Here is a 24,076-nt window from a genome sequence, read left to right as displayed (position 1 = left end):
TGCATATGAAAATTCCAATTTATTGATCTCTGCTCATTCCATCTATTGCGAATGCCAATGTTCGAGGAACCAGCGAATTGAGATCGATGCAGACAGAAATACGCCCCCGTGTCAGGCATAATCTGTATTTCTAAACGCATAGCAGGCACATATTACTGGGAAAGTCGTCTCTCTCCTTCGTCGATGAGGTGTTTTCCTATTAGGTCCATGCGCTCACAAAAATGTCTGACGAAATCAGAGTCGTTTTCAGAGCCTGGTAGGCTGTACCTTGCCACGGATTTTTCAATAATCTTATCCGCAATCTGTATGGCTTTCTCTAAAGCTTTGTTCTTAGCGGCCTCCAGAGCGGCTTCGGCGGCGGATTTCGCGACTTCTTTCAATGACTCATAAAGCTCTTTCCCAACTTTCGTGAAGAAGGCCTTGATCTTTTTGGCAGCAGTTATTAGTGCTTGCTTGACCTTTAGCCAGAAGCTACGCCAGGAGTATTCTTCCACCTGAAAAAGAAAATGACGGAATGATCACACACACACACACACACACCTGACGCGACCATTGCGCAAATGCCATTGCATTTAGAGTAAATAATTACATTAATTGTTCTACTCTAACGAACTCTTCATCTAGACGAAAATGCGTGGCACACGCGGCAGATTCTTTCATGAGAGTGCAAGTGGGCGATGGTAGGTGGTGAGACGGTGGGTGTGGGGTGGGGAGGGGGTCAATGGTGGCGGACGGTTAATGGGCAGCCCCTACTTAGAGGGGTCGGCTGGAGAGGTTGCTGGTGAGTGCTGCCTCTGGGGGGCTGCTGGTATTCCTACTGCATCCTTGAATTCGATTTGGCAGTCGCTTTTTCTTGGCACTGCTGCGTAGGCTTCTAATGCTTGGATGAGTTGTGGATGATGGAGGTAGCCCGGCTTTTGGTAGGTTGCACTTCTTAAGGATGAGATAGGGTAATGTGTGGTGGATGATTCCTGTGCAAAGGGAAGGTGCACGAGGTTAGGGCAGGGACGTGCATCGGGTGTGAAGGTGGGTGTGTGGCCAGAACCCTACCCAAGGCGGTGAGGTGGGGAAGTAGCTGGTACTCCTGGAGAGTTGTGCTTCGCTCTCTGAGGCTACAGACTAAAAAGGCCGGCATTTTTTTAAATCGTGATATTCTTAATGACTGAAAAATCAAATCACTTCACTGAAATTTTTTCCAGTGCTCACAAACCGCTCAACACCAACGCATTTTGTTTCGGTAGTTTCCCTCGAGAGGCAGTGCTGCATTTCTTCACGCTTGATGTTTACTGCACTCACGGGGTTTTCTTACGGATAAGTAGAAATACCTTAACTGACTCCTCTGCCTATTTCTTTAAATAAACCTAGCTGTCTCCTTGTGGGGTATAGCAGTGTACGATATAACTGCATTGATATTGTAGGCTTATCTCTCGGGCGCCAATGAACAAGAACACCCACACGTATCACCACCAGAACCAAACTGCCGTGCCCTGACGTCGCGTACCAAAGCTCCGCGCTCTTTTATTCTCCTCTTCTACTTGACGCAGAGCTTTGGCCGCACTTTTGGCCGGAACCAAAGGAGGGCACTACAATACAGTTCAAACAATTCCTTCGAGAGGCTAAAAATTGTTTTCTTATATAAGACTGTCAGGTTATTTATAGTGGTCTAAAAAGATAGTGTGCGGTTCTGCATTCAAGAATTAACTATTTCGCGGCACGTGTTGCTTATATGGCCCTACCAAAGTAACTTGGTGTCTATGCACCTAAGCTCCTCTTCAAAGTAAAAGGAATTTGAAGTTACACCAAGATTTGATTTCTACTGCATACTCTACTCACAAATGAGGAGTTAATTTTTTATATCTTTTTACAGTAACGTGCACTATTTCTGGACCGCACACATAATGATAACGTCTGTCGTAATTAGTTGAGATTCGTTAATTATCAAACCTCATCAAAACCATTTAGCGACTTCGCCTTCCGTGGCATTCATGAACCAAGCACCCAGTATTATCACCGTTCAAAAGCGCAATACGAAATCTGACAAGAGAAATTTGGTCAAAATGTATGATGGCATAACACTCCACTAACAGGGACTGCAACGTACGCGAAATATTGACTTTTCTGTCCTGGTCGATTTGGCTTTTGCTCGCAGAAATTCAAGCTTTCAGAATATTCCGTGGTCAACACTCTCGATATAAACAGAAAGAAAAGAAATGTGTTTATTCACGTCTTCCCCATGCAGGGACCTCATGGCGTCATAGAATGTCACTACTGGCTCGCTACTTTCTTCGGTTGGACACCTTTTAATCCCATGAACAGCTACCCAGCTGGTATATCAACTGTGGCTATTTGCATCATTCTACATTCATGCCCCAGCGGATTGCTAATTCCCTGTAATTTGCATGGTTGACGAGAGCGCTTTTCTCACCTCATCGGCCTCTGCATGACTCTTCTCGATGTCACGTGCTGCTTCCCGCAGTATATGACCCACAAGAATGGCCTCCTCGGCGCTGCTCATCGATTCTGCAGCGACTAAACCAGCCAACTTGAAGTCATCTTCCGGGAGCTTGTATGCGGACGCTGGAATAAAAAATCAACACCTTAAAGGGTACTGCGCGAGTTAATGTAAGTTATGTTTTTCTCGGTCTAATCAAGTAAAAAGAGACTAAAATGCATGATGACAAGCAATTGTTGTTCAATACAAGTTCTGAGAACACAACAGCGTGTTGTTTTGAGCACGAATTTTTCGGAACTTCCATTTCAAATTCATCCTCCAAATTACACGCCTGTAGTGATCAAATTTAGATAGCCTATCCGCAGATCAAGCGGAAGCTTGTCTGCTTCGTGTTTCTCATATACCTTGATTGTACACCTGTTGATGATGTCCTGTTACTGGATACAGCCCCATGTCCCCCTTCAAGCGCGAGATACTTCGAACCAGAAAACTTTGCACGCAATTTTTTTACAGCTTGGTTTATAAGGATTTAACGTCCCAAAGCGACTCAGGCTATGAGGAACGCCGTAGTGGAGGGCTCCGAAAATTTCCACCACCTGGGGTTCTTCAACGTGCACTGACATGCACAGTGCACCGGCGTTTAGAATTTCGCCTCCAGCGAAATTCCACCGCCACGACCGGGATCGAGCCCACGTCATTCAGGCGAACAGCCGAGTGCCATAACCACTAAGCCACCATGGCGGGGCAATTTTTAAAAGCCTCAGAGCACAGGGTGTCAAAGCCTTAAAGCAACGACAAAACCTCCGACCACCATGTGGCCACAAATTGCATGGGAGCATGCGGACATGTATGCGTTTCCATTGTGCACACGCAGGCGGACGTTCAAATACCTCCGTTCTGGACTGATGCAAACCAGTTCAGAAAGCAGAAGGCTTTTATTATGTTTGCGCCAGATGCCGGCTACAGTACAGCGACAAAAATGGCGACACCTATGCAGTGCTTATTTCAGATGTCTATATATATCGATGGCTGCAGGCATTGTCTGTAAGCTCCGAGAATTTGCTTGAGATCCTTTATCTCTTATATAAACGAATATGAGGTGCGTATATGTTAAAAATACTTACTCTTAATCGGTATATGCTTAATTCCTGTACGAATCGTAAAAGGTTATAGTACATTTCAGCATGCTTCTAATGTCGGGAATATCCGCGCTCACTCAGTTTTTACCTAATCATCTAATTTCTGTTCTCCCAACAGTTGATAACCCCTGAGAATCTCAGTGGCGACGCCGTCAGTGCTGGGGAATTTATTTCTCTAAGCACTCGTTATAAAAAGCACTTCAATCTACGTGAAGAGCGTTACGAAGTGTCAGTCTACAAATACGATCAAAACTGACGTGAGGAACTTACGAAGTGCGATACCTTTCTCTAGAGCGCTAATTCTCCTACGACGACACCCGAGCCTGTCTGAGCTTAGGGCTTTAAAAAGCAACACCAATGGCTTTTCCATTTTAATTTTTTTTAGTGTCTACTGTGGGGCCTGGTTACTTTACTAACCTATTTCTGGCACATATTGCAGCTTTGCGCCGTTGCGCTATCAAAACGCATTCCAACATGAAATTCCCACTTTGCGATCTCAGTAGGGGCGCATTCTTAAGGGCACCTTTCTGTCTCCCACGTTCCTTCCCCTTTTTTCAACTTATGCCTCATGGCACACTTTTCAAATATAAAAATTTGTTCCTTCACAGGCAATATATGCCCCATAAAGAGTAACTTCGTGCGTGCGTTTTTTTGTTTTTCCGATTACATGAACGAAATCTTTGCTTACAGTCGCTAGCTCAAACATTTAACATGCGCACAAGATATATAGCAATTCCTTCTATAATTTCTGCGCCATAGCTTTGAGAACGCAAAGCAGTTTCCGCTGCACTTATTTCTCTTTCAAGATCGGTTAAATTGATGCTTGCAGCTATATACCGATATGAATACCAGGACACATAAAACATATAATGTCGCACTGGCTGAAGGTCTACGAAAAGCCTCTGAAGTTACCCTTTCGAGGCCGGCTGTGTAGGATCGTGCCGCGATATTTCAAGCCTCTTTGGGCACTTGTGCGTGTGACGATAGAGATTTGCTAGGACAGAAAACTCTCCCACGAACACTTGATCTTAATTATCCTTCACTGCGTTGCTTCGGTAACACAACAACCAGGATATTAAGGGAAAGCTAATCTCATCTGTAGTTAAGATACCTCACTATATGCTGTTTTTTGTCGTGAATATCTTTTGAATTTAGTGAAATTGAGGTACTGTTAACTTGGCTTCACACCTGAATTAATAATGTCTTTATATATTAACAGTCCTTGCACTTAAATTCTGCTTAAATGCCTACTATGCTGACCGCGTTGTGCACAAGGCTTTTTCTTTTTTTCAAGTTCACCAGTCTAATATCCGCCATATCGAAAGGTAATATATAAAACTATCAATTTGGCATGTGTGGACATATTCATACCTTAAACAGCGTCAATATGTAAGCCCACGAGGGTTCCAAATTATATGTCCCCGATGTTTTCACGTCTTTAAACCCCGTTTACTGTAGTGAACTTATCAGTCGCCCAACAAGACTGCACTCATTGCTCTTTCGTACTTGATCTCTCTCAACAAATGCACTTACATGCCAAGAAAACCAAGCTGAATATGCAGATGTTTACGACAGCTCCCTTCATTGCGGCACTGTTGTATACGACGCTGTCATCCTGAAAAAAATCATTAAGGTTGTAAGGTGATTTTTCCATGCTACAAGAGTTCGATATAGAAGACTATAGGAAATGTTCCTGCTAAGATTCTACTACATATCTTATTAATGTCATAAAACAGTGGACTGTGCACATAATAAACACAACGAAAGCCTTGAACTCAGTCATTTACAATTCACAACGCATAGCTATCGCGTCTTAAAAGCACGGGCTGCCTAAGATGACTTATGACTTATTACAGCTGTGCTTAGGCTATGCAAAAGTTCATGCTTGCAGATAAGGAAATTAGTTTCAAAGCCACAAGGCTTGACATTTACGACAATATTCAAGCGATCATTGCAGTACTTTTAAAGAAATATCTAAAGACGACTGCAATTTGCAGTTCTTCGAAGTCAAGTTTTTACGACTGCCTCTTTTGTGTTGGCCAAATCCGGCCCCGACGCCAAAGACGACGGCGGGCGCTTCTTGATAAATCTTACGCCAGACGTCATGAACGATCGAAACCAAGAGTAACGAAGCTATCGGAACGGCATTGAGTCTGAGGGCTCACTCCATTCAACCCAACCCAATCAACTTCTCACAGAAAGCACTTGCATTTAAGATATACTGTGTTAGAGAATACGTTCACTCACCGAATCAACCAGCACTCTAGGAACGTCGGTGTGGCCTAGGAACTCAGGCGCCCTTGCGTTTCCGCCAGCATGCGTCTTTTATGCGGTGCCTGGCAGCATGCCTCCCTACTTTCGCTGCCTGGCTGCTGATAAACCGATACGCTCGATTGTTTCGCTTAAAGGTAACAAGTAAAGCTAATGACCACCGACAGCACAAGTGTCCTCGAGCGGATGTTGATTGGTGAGGTACGTCTTTTCTCGAAAAAACGCTGCCAGCATAACAAACGCAAGCATGCATAATGAAAAAGAAATTGAGCAGCGCAGCTCGTCTATATAGATTCTTTTTAAAAATGTTGACCCTCAGCGCTCTTACAGGAATCAGAAGATAGAAGAAGTACGGATCTGTTGCAGCTGACAGGTCGCCTATTGGTCACTCAGTCCCGAAAAGGCTGCAAAGTAGCGTGTTTATCCCCCCCCCCCCCAATCATCCTAACTGCGCAATCCTCAGACTGCTGTACATCTGACTACATCTAGATTAACTACACAAATCTTGTCCCCTCTGACCTCCAGTTAACCCTGTTCTGCGCCAGCTGAAGACACCGCAATTCTACAAACTGCGTCATTTCATCCGCCCAGCTGACTTTTTTCTACGTCTCTATTTGTTTGAGTCGTTCTTGAAGAATAGTACTGCTGCGTTTTAGGCGATTAAAGAAGACACACAGGTAACTTTCGTTCGCTCTACACATTTCGGACATATGTCCTCAACTGGCCAAGATCTTCTGTCTGAGAGGTGGGACTTGTGCTGGCTTTCCAAGGCAGTTAAATTTAAACAGCGATGTGGGGGAAAGGTTTCCTAACCTGCCTAAGAGTCGGGATAAATGGTTTGAGTTTTCTACTACCTCAGGGCTTGTTCTTCATCATGGTAGACTGGATTTGAATAGAAAGTAGGGGAACCAAGAAACGGTAAGCAGGGAAGGAAGGAAGGAAGGAAGGCCTCAGACGTTGCTTCCCTGCTTACTGTTTCTTGGTTCCCCTACTTTCTATTCAAATCCAGTCGACCATGATGTACGTTTGCACAGCTGTGAACGTGGTTACGCTGAAAAGGAAGATGGTAATCTGTTCAGCACATACAATATTACCCAGTTACGTCAGGCGAAAAATTTAGAAATAAACTGGATTAAGAGCGCCCTGTTGCAAGCATGATACAAAGAATGCATTTTTCATTTTAGAAATCACAAGCTTTCGTTTAACGAAGGCGGTGAACGCATAGTGGCACAAAGACATGGTTGAGCGATCAGTGAATTCTTTTTTTCAGTATGAAAGAAAATGTTTATCCTGTATATTGTAATGTTTGCAATACTGTGGAAGTTAACAGCCTAAGTTTTAGTCAAGAGCCCCAAATGGCTGGTAGCCAGAAATCTGGACTTGCAGTAGTCGGTGGGTGCGACTGCGGAACTTTGATGTTGCACTTTTTCATTCCCTACAAAATTTTCTTGATAACGCTATCGAAACCTACGTCATGATGAAGTGTTTTCCCGCATTTTATAAATTCTCTTCAAAGGTAGTCCGTAGCATTCCAAGCAAATCAACTGATATATCGGGGCTATCGCATCAAAATGACAGAAACACGCCATTTCGCTTCAGGTGGCGCATGAACGAAAGAGCTAGGTTGTACGCATTCTGCTATCACTGTGCTCCTATAACTCTTTAACAGAAATGACGGTGTCATTAATCGATGGCTTCAGCACGGTCGCACTCAGACGTAGCACAGAGGAATGATAGAGTACGCCACAGTGTATTTTCCATGACCACAAAGAATAAACGCCTCTTTTGCTAATGTGCAAGGGCACACAAAACACCGAAGCTGCGTGCAGCGTCTTTAGAGAGGCTCAACTATAGGCGGGGCTGGCATACTTCGACACTGCCCATTTCAATCAGCCAGTACGGCCTCAGGCTATGGGTTCGTAGCCAGCCCTAATTTTTATCTCTACTTTCGTGGCAAAATCCACCCTAGTTATTTTTGTATACTACATGGAGTTCGCCGATCAATTTCCGGAAACTTCATTTATTAAAAACCTGCAAAGAACTTTCGTAACCAAAATTAGACAAATATCCGTAATGCACTATATCTCGTTGATAAAATGCATGTAAATTTAAAGGAAGTAATATCTAATTTCTTGTTCCAAGTAAAACCTATACATTTTTGCTTTTTTTTTCAGGTGCTACACCACAAAACAATATCAAATGAATACCCTGAAAGGCAACCCACTGTCCTTAAGCAGTTCGTTTTCTTTAAAGGAAACATGAATACACGAAATATATATTCGCATTAAAATGGCGAAAGCATACAACCGGTCAGGAGTCCGATTCAGGTTGTTTTCCTATCTTCATTCGAATTCATCAGGTATTCCCCTCGCGCTTGTCATCCAGAGCATGAAGACCGGAGAGCCCGGTTGCCAGGCCGCACAAGAGACATTCGCACATGAAACAATATAACCTGTGCACGCGCATTTTTACGTTATTCTATCGATAAGTCAAATTGCATACTGGTGTCTAAGGTACAACGTTTTTGCTGCAAACTCTATGTGAGGGGCATATGGCTATAAATTGGATTTCAAAAGCCAACATCAAACTGTGCTGTTATAATAATAATAATTGGTTTTTGGTGGAAAGGAAATGGCGCAGTATCTGTCTCATATATCGTTGGACACCTGAACCGCGCCGTAAGGGAAGGGATAAAGGAGGGAGTGAAAGAAGAGAGGAACAAATAGGTCCGTAGTGGAGGGCTCCGGAGTAATTTCGACCACCTGGGGATCATGTGCTGTTCTAAGATTTTCGTTTTACGACAGACCGCGAATGTTTCCATAAGTCAAATTCTACGTTGGCTACAAAATGCGCACTATGAAACCATTATTTTTCTTTTTGAACATCTTTACTTCTTTTCCGAATGGTAGTCATTGGATATCACAGGCTTCATTTTTATTCAAATCGAGAAAAAGAATTCGTTTTTGTAACCGACAGTGAGGCGTCTATTTCTCTTGTTTTATGCTCTCACAGTCATGCCAGCTGTGTTATCGTAAACAACCCTGATAACACTGAAGCAGGTGTCCACACTCCGGATGTGAATAGTGCTTTCCTGTTCAAACAACAATAGGCGCTGGATCGGTCTGGCGCTGACCGTCCGACCATGTCTCGCTCGGACAAAGTAACAAAGGAAGAGATGGGACGCGCGGAAAAACCTGCTAAATACCACTTGAAGGGCAGCCTAAGCCCATTTGCCATTATGTAATTTCTCACATTAATCACAATTTCCTTGACAAATACGTAAATGGAAAATTCCTTACCTACAAAGGCAAGTGTTGCAGGTATGAGGTTTTTTAGGTTTCGCAAAGTTTCTTTTTCAGTGGAGATAAATAAAAGCATTACTTAAACACAGGAGTCTTAACATACCTTATTAACTGAAGGATTTAACCTCTTGACGGGAGACATGGGCTAAGAGGAACGCATTAGTCGATTGCACAGAAATAAATTACTTTAAACTTCTTAACGTGCATGAATATCGCACTTAACATTGGGATATATGTGACACCGATATATGTGGGACAGTTACTACGCCGTTTGCTTTCTCCAACATGCAGTTTTCTTTGAAAGCAAAGGAAAGGCGCATATCTTGCCCTGTGGGACGGTGGACACCTCAGTCCTGCTTTAAGCTAGGTGGCGATAGAGGCACACGTGCGCTGCTTGCGTTCAAATTCGCAGCGTTGTAGCAGAAACGCGGCACTGAAGCAATAGACCGTCGGCGTTCATTGTGTTATTTGCCGTTGGCGTTGACAACGTTCTAGACTCCGATAATTTTGAGGAAAGGAAGGCGCATAACTGGCTTCCTGGGGCAGTGGACGCCTCAGTCGCTCTTTCAGGTACGTGGCAGTGGGTAGAGAGAGTTGTCGGCTGCATGCATTAGAGCTGACAGCGTTGTGGCAGACACGCGCCAATGCAGGAATAGGCCGCAGCGTTCTTTGTGTTACCGACCTCCCGCAATCAACCATTAATTTAACCGCCACCTGGCAGGGTGGGCGCGCTGCCTATTCAGTGTGCGGAACGCGCTCAACGTTAGGGGCAAAGCCGCGCCTACTTATCTGTTACACCACACCTTTCGCTCTCTAACTGGGTTAAACAGAAGTTGAACCATAACTATTTTTTTATTTATGGTTTGGCCAAGGTCACCATCAAGGTCAAGCTTCACACAAACCAATGAACCGATTTCACCTCGTGAATAAGTGCTTTCGCACTAAAAGGCCTTTAGGATAGCAATGCGGCATGCCTGCGACGTCGTCCGGAAATAACTTCGTTCAGTAATTTCACCTTCTTGAAAGCTGCCTTGCAAGAGCTTTTTCCTGTACCTAAAAACCATTTTTCAAGAGCCTTAAAACAGTCCAGAAAAAGTAGCCAGCTCCTGCGTGTTATAGTTGCGATTTGTCAGCCCTTCTGTTCTTAATCACGCTCTAGCAGCGGCTTCACGGGGCTGTAGATGTGGCCGTACGTTAGTGAGTGGTCACATGTGGGCTGATCTTATGTAAACTGTGTCGCTCTAAAATCCGCTCTAAGAAACGGATTAGATTTTTACAGTTCGTATGTAAGCACTACAAGCTGAGCACATGTAATATGTGTTTTGCTCATGATTCTCGAGTACGAAGCTAACTATCTATGTTCAATGGGAAGGCCGGCATCAGTTATGCAAAAATGTGAGGGCAAGTACGTTTTCCACGCAGCCATGCATGCATGCGTACCTTGATTTAATATAACAGCGAAGCCAACACTCGCCGAAACCAGGGAACGGATAGAGAATGTTTCTCTTTTTTTTTTAATTTGTAGTGTTAATCAATAAGACATAAGCAGTGTAGCTATTTTATGCCTGAAGGATTATTGATTAAAAAGTACAAGAAGAAAGAATCGTATGCTGCTGGTGGGATCCGAATCGACGGGCACAGAATTTTGTGTACGATGCTCTACCAACTTAGCTACGGCGGCGACTGCTCACACTTTACATTAGAGATGTTTCAGTTGCGTGTAACCTAACCTTGATACTGTTGTTCAACGCAACCCTCGTCCACAGCTGAGGAAGTAGTATACCCTGTATTATCGCCAGTGTCGCGAGGAACTTGATCCAACGGTGAAGCCGGGAGCTATGCGAGAACCCTCCTTGGTACATGTCGCACTTCACTTCCAGAACGACGGTTCTCGTTAAGCTATTGAGTAGACAAAGGAAGGGAAATGAAAGGCCGTGTTATGGCATACATATGAAAGAAGCCAGCAGGCACATAAACCTGGGAAAAGATTGTAAATATTTCTGTTTTGTGTGTGTGTGTATTAGTTGTAACCAAATAAATAATGTAACTGTTTTAGAGCTGAAAGCCATAAAACAATTTTTTTGTTCATTTATGTGATGAACCTGTGTAGCAAGTAAATGGGATCGATGAGGGAGCTAGGTGGGCGGCCAACATTGTGCAATGCGAGCCGAATATGAGACGCCCTATTTAGGCTGCCCATATGGGTTCGTAATAGGGCCGAGCGGAGTGATCTATAGAGCAAAGCGGAGCCGATGTGGTTCCCAGTTGCAGAATCCACACGGTACCGGTCAGGGGTCCCAACATAATAGCACAATTCAAGCTGCTTGGGTGATAGGAAATGGGAACTGGAACAGAGGGCAAAATGCTTGTATACAACGAGTTTTATGCGTGTTTCAGGCTGAACAGACGATATCTAGGGATAACATTTGGTTAAAATTGTCTAGGTGTAAGCATGCACACTGAGACTCATTTAATATCGTCACCATCTTTTGCCTTCCTGGTCGCAGCGGCTTTGGAATCTGCGAAACACACAGTTCGGTAGTTCTAGACAACTGTTTTGACCTCTGTACATCAAAACGGCTTCCTATACGCCATTCATGTTAAACAGGACTGCTTTGCAAGCAGCTCATTATTGTAATCTTCATCGTCATAATTACATTCATAATTTTCATTCAGTTTAATTTTTTAGCGCGGAATATTACTGTACAACACTTAAATATGCTTTGAAGAAAAGCCCCGAATTCTGGCTTGAACATAAAAAACAAAGCGAAATAGAGGCAACGCCTACGAATACTTTGAAACGACCGGCACATTTCAAGGTAAGCTCTCTTTCTGGCCTGAAATGTTGGAGAACGTTTGGCCACACCAGTGTCCTGGGTCTTGCCGATGCAATAATATAGAAGATATTCCTGCAGATCTGGTGCAATGTGGCGAGAAAGCTTCCACTCTACACGTAAAGTTTATATGAAACGCTTCAACTTACTTTTTAGTATTCAGCGTGCACACAAACCTGCGTAAGTTGGACCGAAGAGAAAAAAATATAGTGATTTGTACCGCAGGCATAAATCAGACATTGTAGTGTTAAATTGCATTGCTGGCGGAATGTGGGCAACGTATTTCCCAGAGAGACTGTAGTCATAGGAGGAGCTTTGAGTCACATGCTGTCCCATATCAAACCAAATATTTCAGCTAAATATTCTAGGTTTAGCAAGGCATGAAGGAATACCTACCCAGGTTTCGTGCATTCGAGGAGAGATAATGCTTTCTATCATTTGCTGCCTGACGGGGAAGCTAACAACCTTGTGGTAAACAACTATGACACGGCTGAGGAGGCTTGTGTCCGCACTTGCACTATCTAGTGTACTTTCCCGCGTAAACAGCGATAAGAGCTGTGTCTGATAAGTGGTATGAGGGATATTGCCTTCACTTCGTCATGCAGAGCTCACTGACCTTCCTCGGTGCAGGATAGATTCAGTACAGATGAATGATCTTGAGGTAGCGTCTAGGAAACATGATTTATTAGGGTCTTTCTTTTTTTAAATCGTTCTTTTATTATTATAGATTTAGTTCCATTAGCGTTAGAAATATTGTTTGCAGAATATTTTTTTTGTGGCAGCATCACAAATGAAGGAAGGTAACCGGGGCGCAGAACAGCCGCACCGGACGCACATAGCCGTTTGGGCTCAGATTTACTAGAAAACAATCGCCTCCAGATTGATCTGCTAGCGGATCGTTAACGGACAATTTAGTCAGGTCGTAGAAAAGAAACGAAGATGCTGATTCATGGTACTCCTCCCTTTCAGGGTACGCGCACATTGTTCAGTTTCCTCGTAAAAATACGTGCATGCCCGTTGTCTTGATCTGCGAGCCAAGTGTTGATGAGTAGGACTCAGGTTTTTGCCGCAGTGAGTTTAAATCCCAGTTATTGAAAAACAGAACTCATAAAGCGTGCTCCCTTGCTCAAGTCGCATGGAAATATTACTAAGAACGCCCTGGTTAACAGCTGCTCTTTCAAAAAAAATCGAAAACTAAGTGTATTCTTTCTTGCTGCTGAGATATGGAAGCCCCCTCCCCTTCCATCCCACACATAAAACAGAACCGAACTTTTCGATGAATGTTTCCATTCCCTCTTTGACATGTTTCAACTCATGGCTTGATATCCTGGTAACAGTAAAATAATTTTCTCTCTTTCTCTCTTTTACGATGATATTAAATGAATTATGATAAAATTAATGAGGCAATGCGCCCGTACCTATTAAAACGTATAGTACGGGAAGCGTCCATATGAGTACACCTTTCATGAAATGGTCTGGTCTTAACAGACCATTTTGCAGGCATTCTTTTTAAGAGCTGAGGACACGAAAACGAAAAGAAAAACCACAGGACGACTATCCGTCCCCTCTAGACCGCGCTTCATATTCGCGTTTTTTGGTTCTATGATAAATGAATGATTTCCAGTTCGCTGTTCTTGTATATAGGCTTGAAGAATTTTAATATAGTCAGCACTTCAACTGCGCAAAGTATTTCCACTGGCTTCTTTGTTATGCTGCTAAATAAACGATTCGTGAATATTTTCAGCATCATGGCAACGAGGATTAACAGTAGTCATACGTAAAACTCTTTCAAATAGTGAAACATTATAGAGCAGCAACGTAGTGGTCGTGTTTTTAAATCAAATTTGTGCCAGAAAGTTGTTAATCTCTTCTAGCTGAACGGCAAAAAAGAAAAAACAGACTCAGCATTTCTCTACCATAGTGTTTCAGGCCACGGTTATCAAGCCCCATGAAAGCCGTGAGAGAAAATAATGCATTGTAGGCGTGAGTCTTGTAGTGTACACAAACCATCACGGAAAGGTCAGAGCGCAATACGCGAATGCAAACCAGGAATGCATTGTGCATGTACGCCACGCCGGCCGTAATGATTGCTTTAGACACATCACCCGAAGCTTCCTTCACTAGTCGTCGCGCTACAAGGGCATAAATATACAGAGCGTTTCACCTGAGACTTGACACAATTTTTAAAAATAGGGTGTTTGAATCACAAGAGCACACCTTTCGGCATAACATTACCAGCGGTGCTGAAGATCAGAATACAGCTATGTGCCAACTATCATGCTGGTATCATACTCTTAATGTTAGGCTCCTTAATTATTCATAGGCGTATAGCCCACCGTAAGTATTATCCATGTCACTTTAGAATTTCGAACAGCGGTTACCCTTGTCACTGTGTCCGAAAAAATTTTGGCCACGTTGCGCCAAAATATACGCGCTTTCAAAAAGCTTGCAGGCAAAACAACCTCTCCATACACGTGACTCCTTGAAACGCCCAAAATATTTGGGGCCACCCCGTCGATGGCAACCGTGTTTTAGAGTTTATAAAAACTGATATAGATCTTACTTACGGAGGGCTACACGCCTCTCAGTAAATAACCAGCCTAACAGTAATAGGTAAAAACTTAACTAGTCGGTATCTTTTAACCACCTTGCTAGTAAGCACGTATTAGCTGTGTTTTGATGTGCTACACTGCTGACAAAGTTATTGCCCAAAAAAAGCACTCATTTAACTCGAAATGCCTTACTTCAAAAATCATGTAAATTCTTCGGTGAAACACCACGTATATTGTCAGCGTGAGGTCAGGCCTGTTCCACTCCACATCGAGGATTAACTGCTTCGTAACACAGTGGCACTGCTGTCTAGCCTGGCTTTCTTATGAAATTTAAATGGTGTCACTTGGCATGTTTTGCGTGCCGTTGCTTTTTATGCGAGGATCACGTTGGGCGAGTTAGCGTCGCATATTTTCAGTTTGCTCTTAATTCATAGAGCACGCATGTTGGCATTAATGTTTTATGAAGCCCTCTGAGGTCATTGCTCTCTGGATGATACGTGCGCATCCCGCGGTGACTCGTCTCGCTGTTCTGACGCATTGTTTCCGTGACCACAGCCGCTCTCCTTTTATGGGCGAGAACATCGAGGACAGCATTGTAGAGCGAAGTATTAATGACTGAAACATTTAACTTCACGAGCAGTAACCTAAACAATGTGTGTCATTTTTCCTTAACGGGTTCTATTCTCAAGTTGCCAAGTTATCTATATAGCTCGTAATGTTCCCGCTGCAAATGAAATTACACGGTGCCTACCAATAGGCTGGTGTTTGTTTTTTTCAGAGTACCGTCTTTTCTTAGACATTGCCAACGGTTGCCTTAATACGGCACAGATTTACACAGCGCAACGGAACGAGGACGAGAAGAAACACGAAACACAGGACGGGCTCTGACTATCAACTGTTTATTGCGTCATAAAAACCAGAACAATCTATACGATTCACCTGGACCACGTGATACACAGCCAGCCTTGTGGTTGCTTTAACACAGGGCAGGCTAGTACGGCGGCTCACGAGCGGAACTTTCCGGACTCCCACCACCTCCACTAGGTGTCACGGAGCACTTAGCATTCGGAGACCTGCCGGAAGCCCGCTTCTTTGAAGCTTGAAATGCTTGTCGCTCCCGCACTGTCGGCTAACTCAGGCGTCCTGAAGCTGAGACGTGGTGCAGGCTAGCATTTCGATGTGCTAGAACGGGAAAACTCCCTTATGTTATGATCTTAGTGAGCATGAAAAGAAAACAAAGAGACAAAATTAATCCTCTGCCCTTTACTACAGCGGCCTTCATCGCCCATGTACGGCTTCGGTAGTATAATCCCCACAGCCAGTAAAGGAGTTTTATCAAAAAAGAAAAATGGAAAAAAAACTCATTGGACTCTTAACACTGTTTAACTCGAGGTTTCGTAAATGCTGCTGAGGATTTTACTGCAAGATACATCGAGAAAAAAAAATTCAGAGCGACAATCCTGTATGTATATTATACAGAGCGCTATTTTCAGTTTTCCACACACTTGTTCTTCGGCTACTGCTCTTCTTCAGGGCGCTGCTGTAGGCGATCCTCTCCGCTGACGGCGCATTTAGCACCCACACCACACTCGTCATACTCCCCTTCTCTCGACAGTAACCACTCTTTTGATGTTTTTTTTTTCTTTTTTGGCAGTCACTACCCTCTTGCTCATTCTTCGCACATGATATTGTCATGATGTGGTGACTGCCATTCGGAGAGCAGAAGCACAGCTAAAATGGCGTTGGAACAAAACACTTCATTTGGGCTGACTTGCGCCTACAATGGACTGAGTCACTCGGCGGCGGCGTACCAACAAGCGTGCTCGGCGGTTGACGACAAGAATGCCCGCCGCTTCCGGCCATGCTCAATTTAGAGCTGATAGCGATCTTTTGAGATAAAGCATGCAAAGTTACTAAAAGATTCTGTAACGACGTAGAATCTACTCCGATGGATGCGATCAGTCGAGATAAACCCGGTCGGGTCCTGCATCCGCAAAGTGATAAAGCGGTGTGGCGCAGCTTTGAAGAATGAACAAACAGCCCTTGGAGTGCGCCCCACAAGCCATGTGTGACCAAGGGACTGAGGAGATCCCAGGCCACTCTACTACATCTAATTCGCACGGTCTCTGCTCGCACTCCTGCCTGGATGCATAAGACGGGCATGGCATCGTCTCCGCTATGTTATTTATGTGGTGCGTGCGGGTATATCGAACATTAATTATGTACTGCGCAGGGTACACCGCGGAAAGGTGTGTGATGTTCACTGCCTTCAAGAAGACAGAAGCCCTTCACAGTACAGTTCAGGACATTGTCTACTCGAGTGGAAACCAGACATGCAGAAGGGAGGCTGCACACCTTTTAACATTTCTGCAGGACACGGATCTTGTTTCTAAATGGTGACAGCAGGAACGAACTATGGCCTACTGTGATAGAATGTGTGCGTAGATGGTGCCTTCTGGAGCGGATCATGTTATACTCTGAGTGAATGTGTGAATGGATGGTGACTTCTGGAGTAGACTGTGGTGTGGACTGTGTGGAGTGAATGTCTGCATAGATGGTGACTGCGATAGTAGATTGTGAAGTATTATAAGTGACGGTGCGCATAGCGGGGCAGATCCGACAGGTTTTAGGTTGTTCTTAACATATAAGTGGCTCTGCGATGGAGCAATTGCCGGCAGACAAAGCAAGGCTAAACCCACCTGTAGCATAAAACAACTAAACTGAATGAACAAACACTGCTAAGATTCGCGGCATTATACATTCCTCCTCCCACTGTAGCTCACCACCTTCAACGGTAACTACCGTCATGCCTATTCTCGTGGCAACCACCATGCACCTGCGCCTGCTTACAATCTCGCCACACTGTCCTCCATTCCCCAGTAAGCCATCTCCGGCTGCGCATTCTGGTTTCACCACGTTTGTAGTGCGAAAGCACAACCATGGAGGGTCGGGGCATTTCGAGATCTTATCTTTTATGTGCGCTTTGGGGGGATGAAAAAATAGGCAAGAAAAAAAAAGCACACCAATATGCACGACAGGCAATCGAACCCTTGGAGGCGGGAACAGAGCGGCTTCTTAGGCCGCTGTGCGACAATACTAGGCTACTAGGCTACAATACTAGGCTGTTGCCTAGTACAGTCTACTAGGCTACTAGGCTAACATACTGGGCTACAATACTAGGCTCTCGCCACAGCGGAAAGAACATCGTGCTGAAGTGCAGCACACTTTCGCGATGTGCGTTACGGAGTAGCATTTTGATAAACTTCTATCTGCGGCGCGAACTGTTATGCGCCTTTTCATTTCTCAAGACCAGCGCAAAGTTTAGACTTCGTGTATTATGAGGAAAGCAAAGGTGCATAACTGGCTCCCCAGGGTAAGTAGATATTCAATCGCGCTTTGAGTTAGGTGGCGGTAATGTCGACCTGCATACCACCACCAGCAAAAAAACCTAGCTTTCGCACAACATTTAGTGCTCAGCAATGCTGAAGCGCCAGTCATTTCTCTTTCTCCCACAGTAAACAACTTGCGGCTGGTACCCACCGCAACTCCTCTTCCCTTACTCATCTCCACACTGCCCAGATCTGCCGCCTACCAATGCAGCCCCCCTCCGTATGGTTCCAGTCGTAACCACCCTCTGTTACGCATTCTTTTACTCGTCATACCCTCCCCGTCCACGGTAACTGTTCCTCCAGTAGTTTCAATTGCAACTCATTGGCTACGTCAACTGCTGTTACTATTACTACGGCGGCGCGAAACCCACGAACGGGCACTCAAAAGCTGTCGCTCTAAAACACCAAACTGAAAAGCCGGAAAAGTCAACTGAAACACATAAGAGAGCCAATCATCGCCATCATCGTCAGCCTACTGGAAACATTTTCGGAAAAAGGCCTCCCCTGTATCCTTCGAAATAAGCCTGTCCTCTTCCAGCAGCGGCAACATAAACCAAAGCAAGCTTCCTATCCTCTGAACCCACCTTCCTCGCTGCTTCCCGCTATTTAGCTTGCCTTTTCTTATAATTCACTCCGTTACACAGATTCGTTTTAAACGGATACTGAGGACCAACGAAAGTTGGCCGGTATAGAAAGATTACCTCATTCTCACGACTAAGACTTGACATTAACCAAAAACGGAGCTGCTACGTATAACCTAGTGGAGGGCAAAACAAGAAATAGAGGGGCCGTATTCCGAGTTTTTGTCATAATAAAAAGCGTCATAATCTGCCGCAGCGGCCGCACCTGATTAGTCAAAACGCCGGAAGCGGATGCCAGATCGGTTGCGGCTGGGAGCGGCGGCAGCATATCACTGCGTTGCGGTTGCCGCAGCATAACGTCCAGCGGCGCTTTTCCTGTTTTCCGATAAATGCAGCGAGACCAATGCGATAGAAGAAACATTCAGCCACAAGTTTAGTTGCACATCTGATTCCACTGTGAAGGGGTAATATGAAAGCTGCTTTATTTCCCCCATCGACTTAAAACAAATTGAAACAATAATTCAGGTACTCCTTTCTGTACCGTAAAGACCGGAAATATACTTAAAGAAGAAAATCTTGTACGCAACATTCATGGCTTTTCAGGGACAGAAGGCCGCCGCTACAGCTGTCGGTCGCCTGAGTAAATAAAAGGCAGCTAGCTAGCTTGTTCCCATAACACGGTGTTTTGCAATTATCTTGAGGGTAAAAGAGAACGGAGAGGAAGATTTGTAGGCATGCACTCACTAGCTGCACAATGCGCGCTCCGTACCGTGCTGAACCAAGACGCCGTGACGAATTGCTGTCGGCAACATCGCTGAATGTAAGTTGGTGCTGTTATCGGACGGCTGTGCAGACGGTAATTTACGTTCTTCGTTCCTTTTATGCAGGCACTCCAAGGGCCGCGAGATGCCGCTGATAGTTTTTAATTTTTCTGCAGTCCATAAATACAAGGGATGAGCTAAAAAGATTTTCTTGCTGTGTTTTTCTTCGTGGATGCGTTGAGAGACTTCGCAGAAGTTTTCATAAGTTCGCCATTGTATACGAAGCGCAAGCATGCCCATTGAAGCCTGAAAACTAACTTGCAAGATTACTCGCGAGCTCAATACAGAGCCACACCACCGCTGCTATCGATAACCGTCAGGGATGCTCAAAAACCACCTCTGGTATGTCAAACGCATGAGTGTGGCAGCGTGTCGTGGGCGACTCACGATCCGTGCACATGAGCGGCTTCACGCTGGCAGGCATTACACACGATCATGATGCAAGACGCTTCAACAGCTAATATATGAGTTCTAGAATAGGGAATGCGCGTTTGCTCGCGGTAAACGCAATAATTTTGCGAGTCATTATGCTTTCAATATTGTCCTATGGCCGGCTAAAGAATTTTGGCCCAAATACCTATAGACCTTTCCTATTTCTGTCTATAGCTGTATATACAACTGATATATTTTTCTATAGAGAGCTTAATACAGTGGTATTGTTCCAAAGCTATAGATTTAGTGCCACAGATTTTTCAATAGCTGGCAATAGGCACCTCTATGGGTGCTTATAGACGTTCATAAAAAGCCATTGACGGACATAGCTTTTTCCTCAGACGCCCATTGGACGTTTTTGTATGGGAATTATGTTACATCATTTAACATGCGCAGACGAGATAACTCCGGTTATAGTGGTGCCATTCGGTTCGAATGAAGATAACAATGTCTGCAACATACTGCTGCTCGTTAAGCATACAAGCTACCGAATCGTCCAGCGAAATAAAAAAACAGGCCAAATTTATCTCCCATCCAGTTTGTTATAGGAAAGATGAGACTAGCGGCCTGAGGGGCGAGTTGGCGCACGATGAAATGAAAGGCGGCGCAACAGGGGCACTAACGAGAAAGAGACACCACATGCGCACATGGGGTGTGCGCATGTGGTGTCTCTTTCTCGTTAGTGTTCTTGTTGCGTAGCCGTTCATTTCAGCAAGATGAGATGAAGCGAGAGTCCCATAATCAAATTATAGCCAGTTCACGTGCCAAAACAAGCAGTAACACCGACAAGTTCACTTCGAAGAGAGAGGCTCCGTTTCAGAGCGCGCCGCCATGTTGGCTGTCCTTGAGCATCGGCTGCTAGAGGAGCGCACGCTATGTGTCTGACATCACCGTCCAGTTTCTTCGAATCTTTCCGCTGAATCCGAATCACCAAATCCTTTTCCGGCGTTTCGACCAACCAGGTGTGCTAACTGGGGCAGATTATGACGCTTCTGAAGGGAGAGCTATATTAGGGTAGCATTTCGGGCCTTCAGCGTGGCGGCGCCGTGGTGATGGCGGCGCAGTCACGGCGTGGTCACGTGGTGCGGAGCAGCTGCCGGCGGCGCGGCGTCGTGGCTGGCCACGTGGTTCGTCACGCGGCTGGTCACGTGACCAGCCACCTGGTTGGCCACGTGGTGCGGAGCAGGTGCTACTGCCGCCGGTGAAACTGAGCTGCAACAGCCGTGCGCATGCGCGTGTGAAGTGGGACGAAGATGAAGAAGAAACGCCTAGGTAAGCGGAGCGGCTAAAGGCTGACTTTGCAATTCAACTGCTGTAGCTACCGCGTCACTCCAGATTTAACCAGAGCTAAACCACCGCCAATTTTTTATTATGACGCAAACACAGAATACGGACGCAGGTGTTGCCTTCACCGGTCGATTTCATATGCAAAGTGCCTGCGTAGGCGCATTCTGGCCTCAATCTCATAGATGCTACATGCGCGGTTAAACTGAAAATTATATCACTGAGTCTTATTGGTAGAGACATCCGAGGTTGAAAAGGCGGACGGGAAAATTTTCAAATGAAATATTATAAAAAATAATTTTGTTTTTTACTGTGAGACAAGCATCAACATACTGAGCAAGTGCCTGAGATTATATTTTTACCACAAACGTAAATATAACGAGCTGTCCTCAGTTCCCTTTCAATGCCCAGTGTCGAAATTCTTGATATCCCACTCGCACGCCGTATACTTATTACTTCTTTAAAACTCTAGGCAAATCTGACGTTAGCATGCTGTAAATTGTCACGTCTTCCTAGGCAAAATGTTTAGGGTCTCAACGCCCAGCTCTAAGGCGAAATAATATATTAAATCTGCAACTTCTAGCCAGTTTCAACTAATTTCTCGCCTTCAATTTTTTGTAATGATGTGGGATATTTCTTAGACAGATATTAATAGACAGATATTTCTTGCATAAAAAATGTTCAACTATCTGGACAGTAGAGTTGGCTCGACACCAGCGATTTGGTCTTTCACACTACTGTGACCAAATTTCTTTAATTTATATTTTTTTAAGTTACACATTTCTACTCAATTATGAATACTCAAGCTAGCAAAATATGAAAGCAAAATTCATTTTCGTTCCTTCATGAATTGGCCATGAAAAGTAAGGGCTATTGGTTGTCGGGCCTTGGCATTGCATGCGTTGCCCGTGCCTATTTCCTCTTCTTGATTTTGAGTATGATATCTTAACACTCGCTTTCTGCCTGATCAACTACAATTCATGACTTGAGAGTACGTACCTACAAAATGCACACCACCCCATTCTCATTCTATACACTTTTGGCCCTCGTTGTTTAGACCCTCGTGGATTTGCACTTCAATTCTTCGTGACAAGCTGTCAAGCAGCAATAATATGCAATAATTTCTTTTAAGTAGGGGTTAGACTGTTCGGTTGAAACCGTAAAAAGCCGGTAAAAGTACGCCGAATTCACTTTTCTAACCGAAAAATATCAGTATTTGTGGCTTGCTTGGCAGAGATAGCTGGCTGCTGAATGCGAGTTACATTTCATTATAGTTGAAAATTGACGAAGTAGTTAAGAAAGAGGTACGATGCGGCGATGGTATTGCGGTATAAGCAGCGAAGTTGTGCGATTTGAGCTACTGTTCCGTTTGCTTGCATGCATCTCCAGGCCCGGAAGCAACATCTCCTCGCCGTCTAAGCACTGTTCGTCCACTATTATCGCCTACTTAGAGCAGCTAGTCGGTTTATTAGTTTAATCAAATATATGTAGGACACTGGCACGAAACCCTCATGGGCGTCAAGAAATAGTATGTTTTCTCTACCACGACGATTTAGGGGCAGTTCTATCGCTGTCATCAGCACGCATACCACTTGATACCCAACTATCGCACTCTACGCATCGCGACCATCCAACGATATGAGGCCAACATAGTGCTTAGAGGTAGACTTTCACTTCCGTCCTTGTCTGGCTATTTCATTTCAATTCAGTTGCTCTTAATGATGGTTGGAATTTTTTACCAGCTCAGCTCCAAGTATTACCATTCGCGCATTAATTAGGGGTAAATAATTTTTTCAGGATGGAAAAACATCGAGAGAGACTTTAAATGAATTTTGACCATACAGAATACCTACATTGTCACCAGAAAATCAGTACTTCGCTCGTCGGAAATAATATTCGCCGAAAAAAAAAATGTAAATAGCGTCGTGAAATAGACACACAAAAAAATTCCGCCGAAGTTTCAACAAGATGAAAACCGAAAAGTCGAACTCCAACGTATAAGCTGCACAAGGTCATCCTAAAGCAAAAAAACGTAGTCCAAGCAAATATCGTGCGCAGTTAGACCTTCAACACGATGCCAAACCAAACAGCAATAGCGGTGAAAGAAACAAATCTGGTTAAATTGCTAGAACGGATGAAAAACGAATACATAAATAAAACGGCATAACGCGACAGGATACGCTGTGAAAATAAAAGCATCTCACAAGCCACCATTTCTTGCGAGCTGATGGGGCGGGTGTGTTCACAAACATCCTAACCTGTTCTTGGGGTAAAAGCTTCCTTGATAGCTCTCCACTCTACACCTCACGTTTTTGACGGCGTCACCAGAATAATTAAGACACCCTATAGCAGCTTCTCCCAATTCTGATTTCCCCAAAATATCGGGAAATATAGACTTTAATTTAATTGCACCCTAACGTTGTCCTACCGTAGATCATTATATCGGCGCTGAAAATGACATACAATGCTACGGTAGTTTATCACGATCTCCATCTAACAAAAAGTTTTACGAGGCTTGTTTCCCCATTCCAGGTGTTTAGTGTGCCTTTACCAAAAAGTAGAGACCGACATACAGCATCTACTGTGGGTCTTTAAAAGCGACAAAAATAAGGCACCTGGCTGCGGTGGGTCTTTCGTGGGATTTTCAGGATCCGTATATTTGAAAGCAGGAACCACGTTATCGGTCCTCCTAGACTTCGTTCAATCTTCAAACCTCTTTTCATTTATACATATATCATTTTTTCTTGCATATTTATAACCACTTCCTCCTTATGCCATGAGGCAATACACTTCTCAGGAAAAAAAAAACAAGCTTTTCAACCATTTATGCACCCTTAAACGTTTTTCCAGTTCATACAAATGAAAGCTTCGACACCAGCATTGCATCAGGACTTCTAGCACAAAAATTAACAAGCGTTTTTATTTGTCCGCCTTTAAACCGGAGTGCCCGCACAGCTACGCACGGGTGTCGACGAGTGACACCAGGCGCCAGCATTTTGCTCAGGGCATGTGCTTCTGC

The 24,076-nt window shown here is 44.3% G+C and overlaps 1 protein-coding gene across 1 annotated transcript; it reads right to left on the bottom strand.

Annotated features, from left to right (window-relative positions):
• LOC144123179 (uncharacterized) lies at positions 1 to 5,954 on the bottom strand. The gene is made up of 4 exons (XM_077656059.1): positions 5,839 to 5,954; positions 5,125 to 5,206; positions 2,426 to 2,577; positions 1 to 494 (listed from the first exon to the last, which is right to left on the bottom strand). Exons 2-4 carry the CDS (start codon positions 5,174 to 5,176, stop codon positions 153 to 155), a joined length of 546 nt encoding a protein of 181 aa, XP_077512185.1. The 5' UTR covers positions 5,177 to 5,206; positions 5,839 to 5,954; the 3' UTR covers positions 1 to 152.
• Positions 5,955 to 24,076: the final 18,122 nt, after the last annotated feature.

This window comes from Amblyomma americanum, chromosome 3 (genome assembly GCF_052857255.1).
Source record: "Amblyomma americanum isolate KBUSLIRL-KWMA chromosome 3, ASM5285725v1, whole genome shotgun sequence".
In the NCBI taxonomy this organism is placed as follows: Eukaryota; Metazoa; Arthropoda; class Arachnida; order Ixodida; family Ixodidae; genus Amblyomma; species Amblyomma americanum.
Note: the sequence above shows the minus strand (reverse complement) of the source record. Positions and strands in the feature narration are given on the sequence as shown.

Coding starts and splice junctions, on each gene's coding strand:
- LOC144123179 (XM_077656059.1), bottom strand. CDS start 5,176: ATGAAGGGAGCTGTCGTAAACATCTGCATATTCAGCTTGGTTTTCTTG. Junction 2,578..5,124: donor CAGCTTGGTTTTCTTGGCAT/GTAAGTGCATTT, acceptor TTTTTATTCCAG/CGTCCGCATACAAGCTCCCG. Junction 495..2,425: donor GTCATGCAGAGGCCGATGAG/GTGAGAAAAGCG, acceptor TTTCTTTTTCAG/GTGGAAGAATACTCCTGGCG.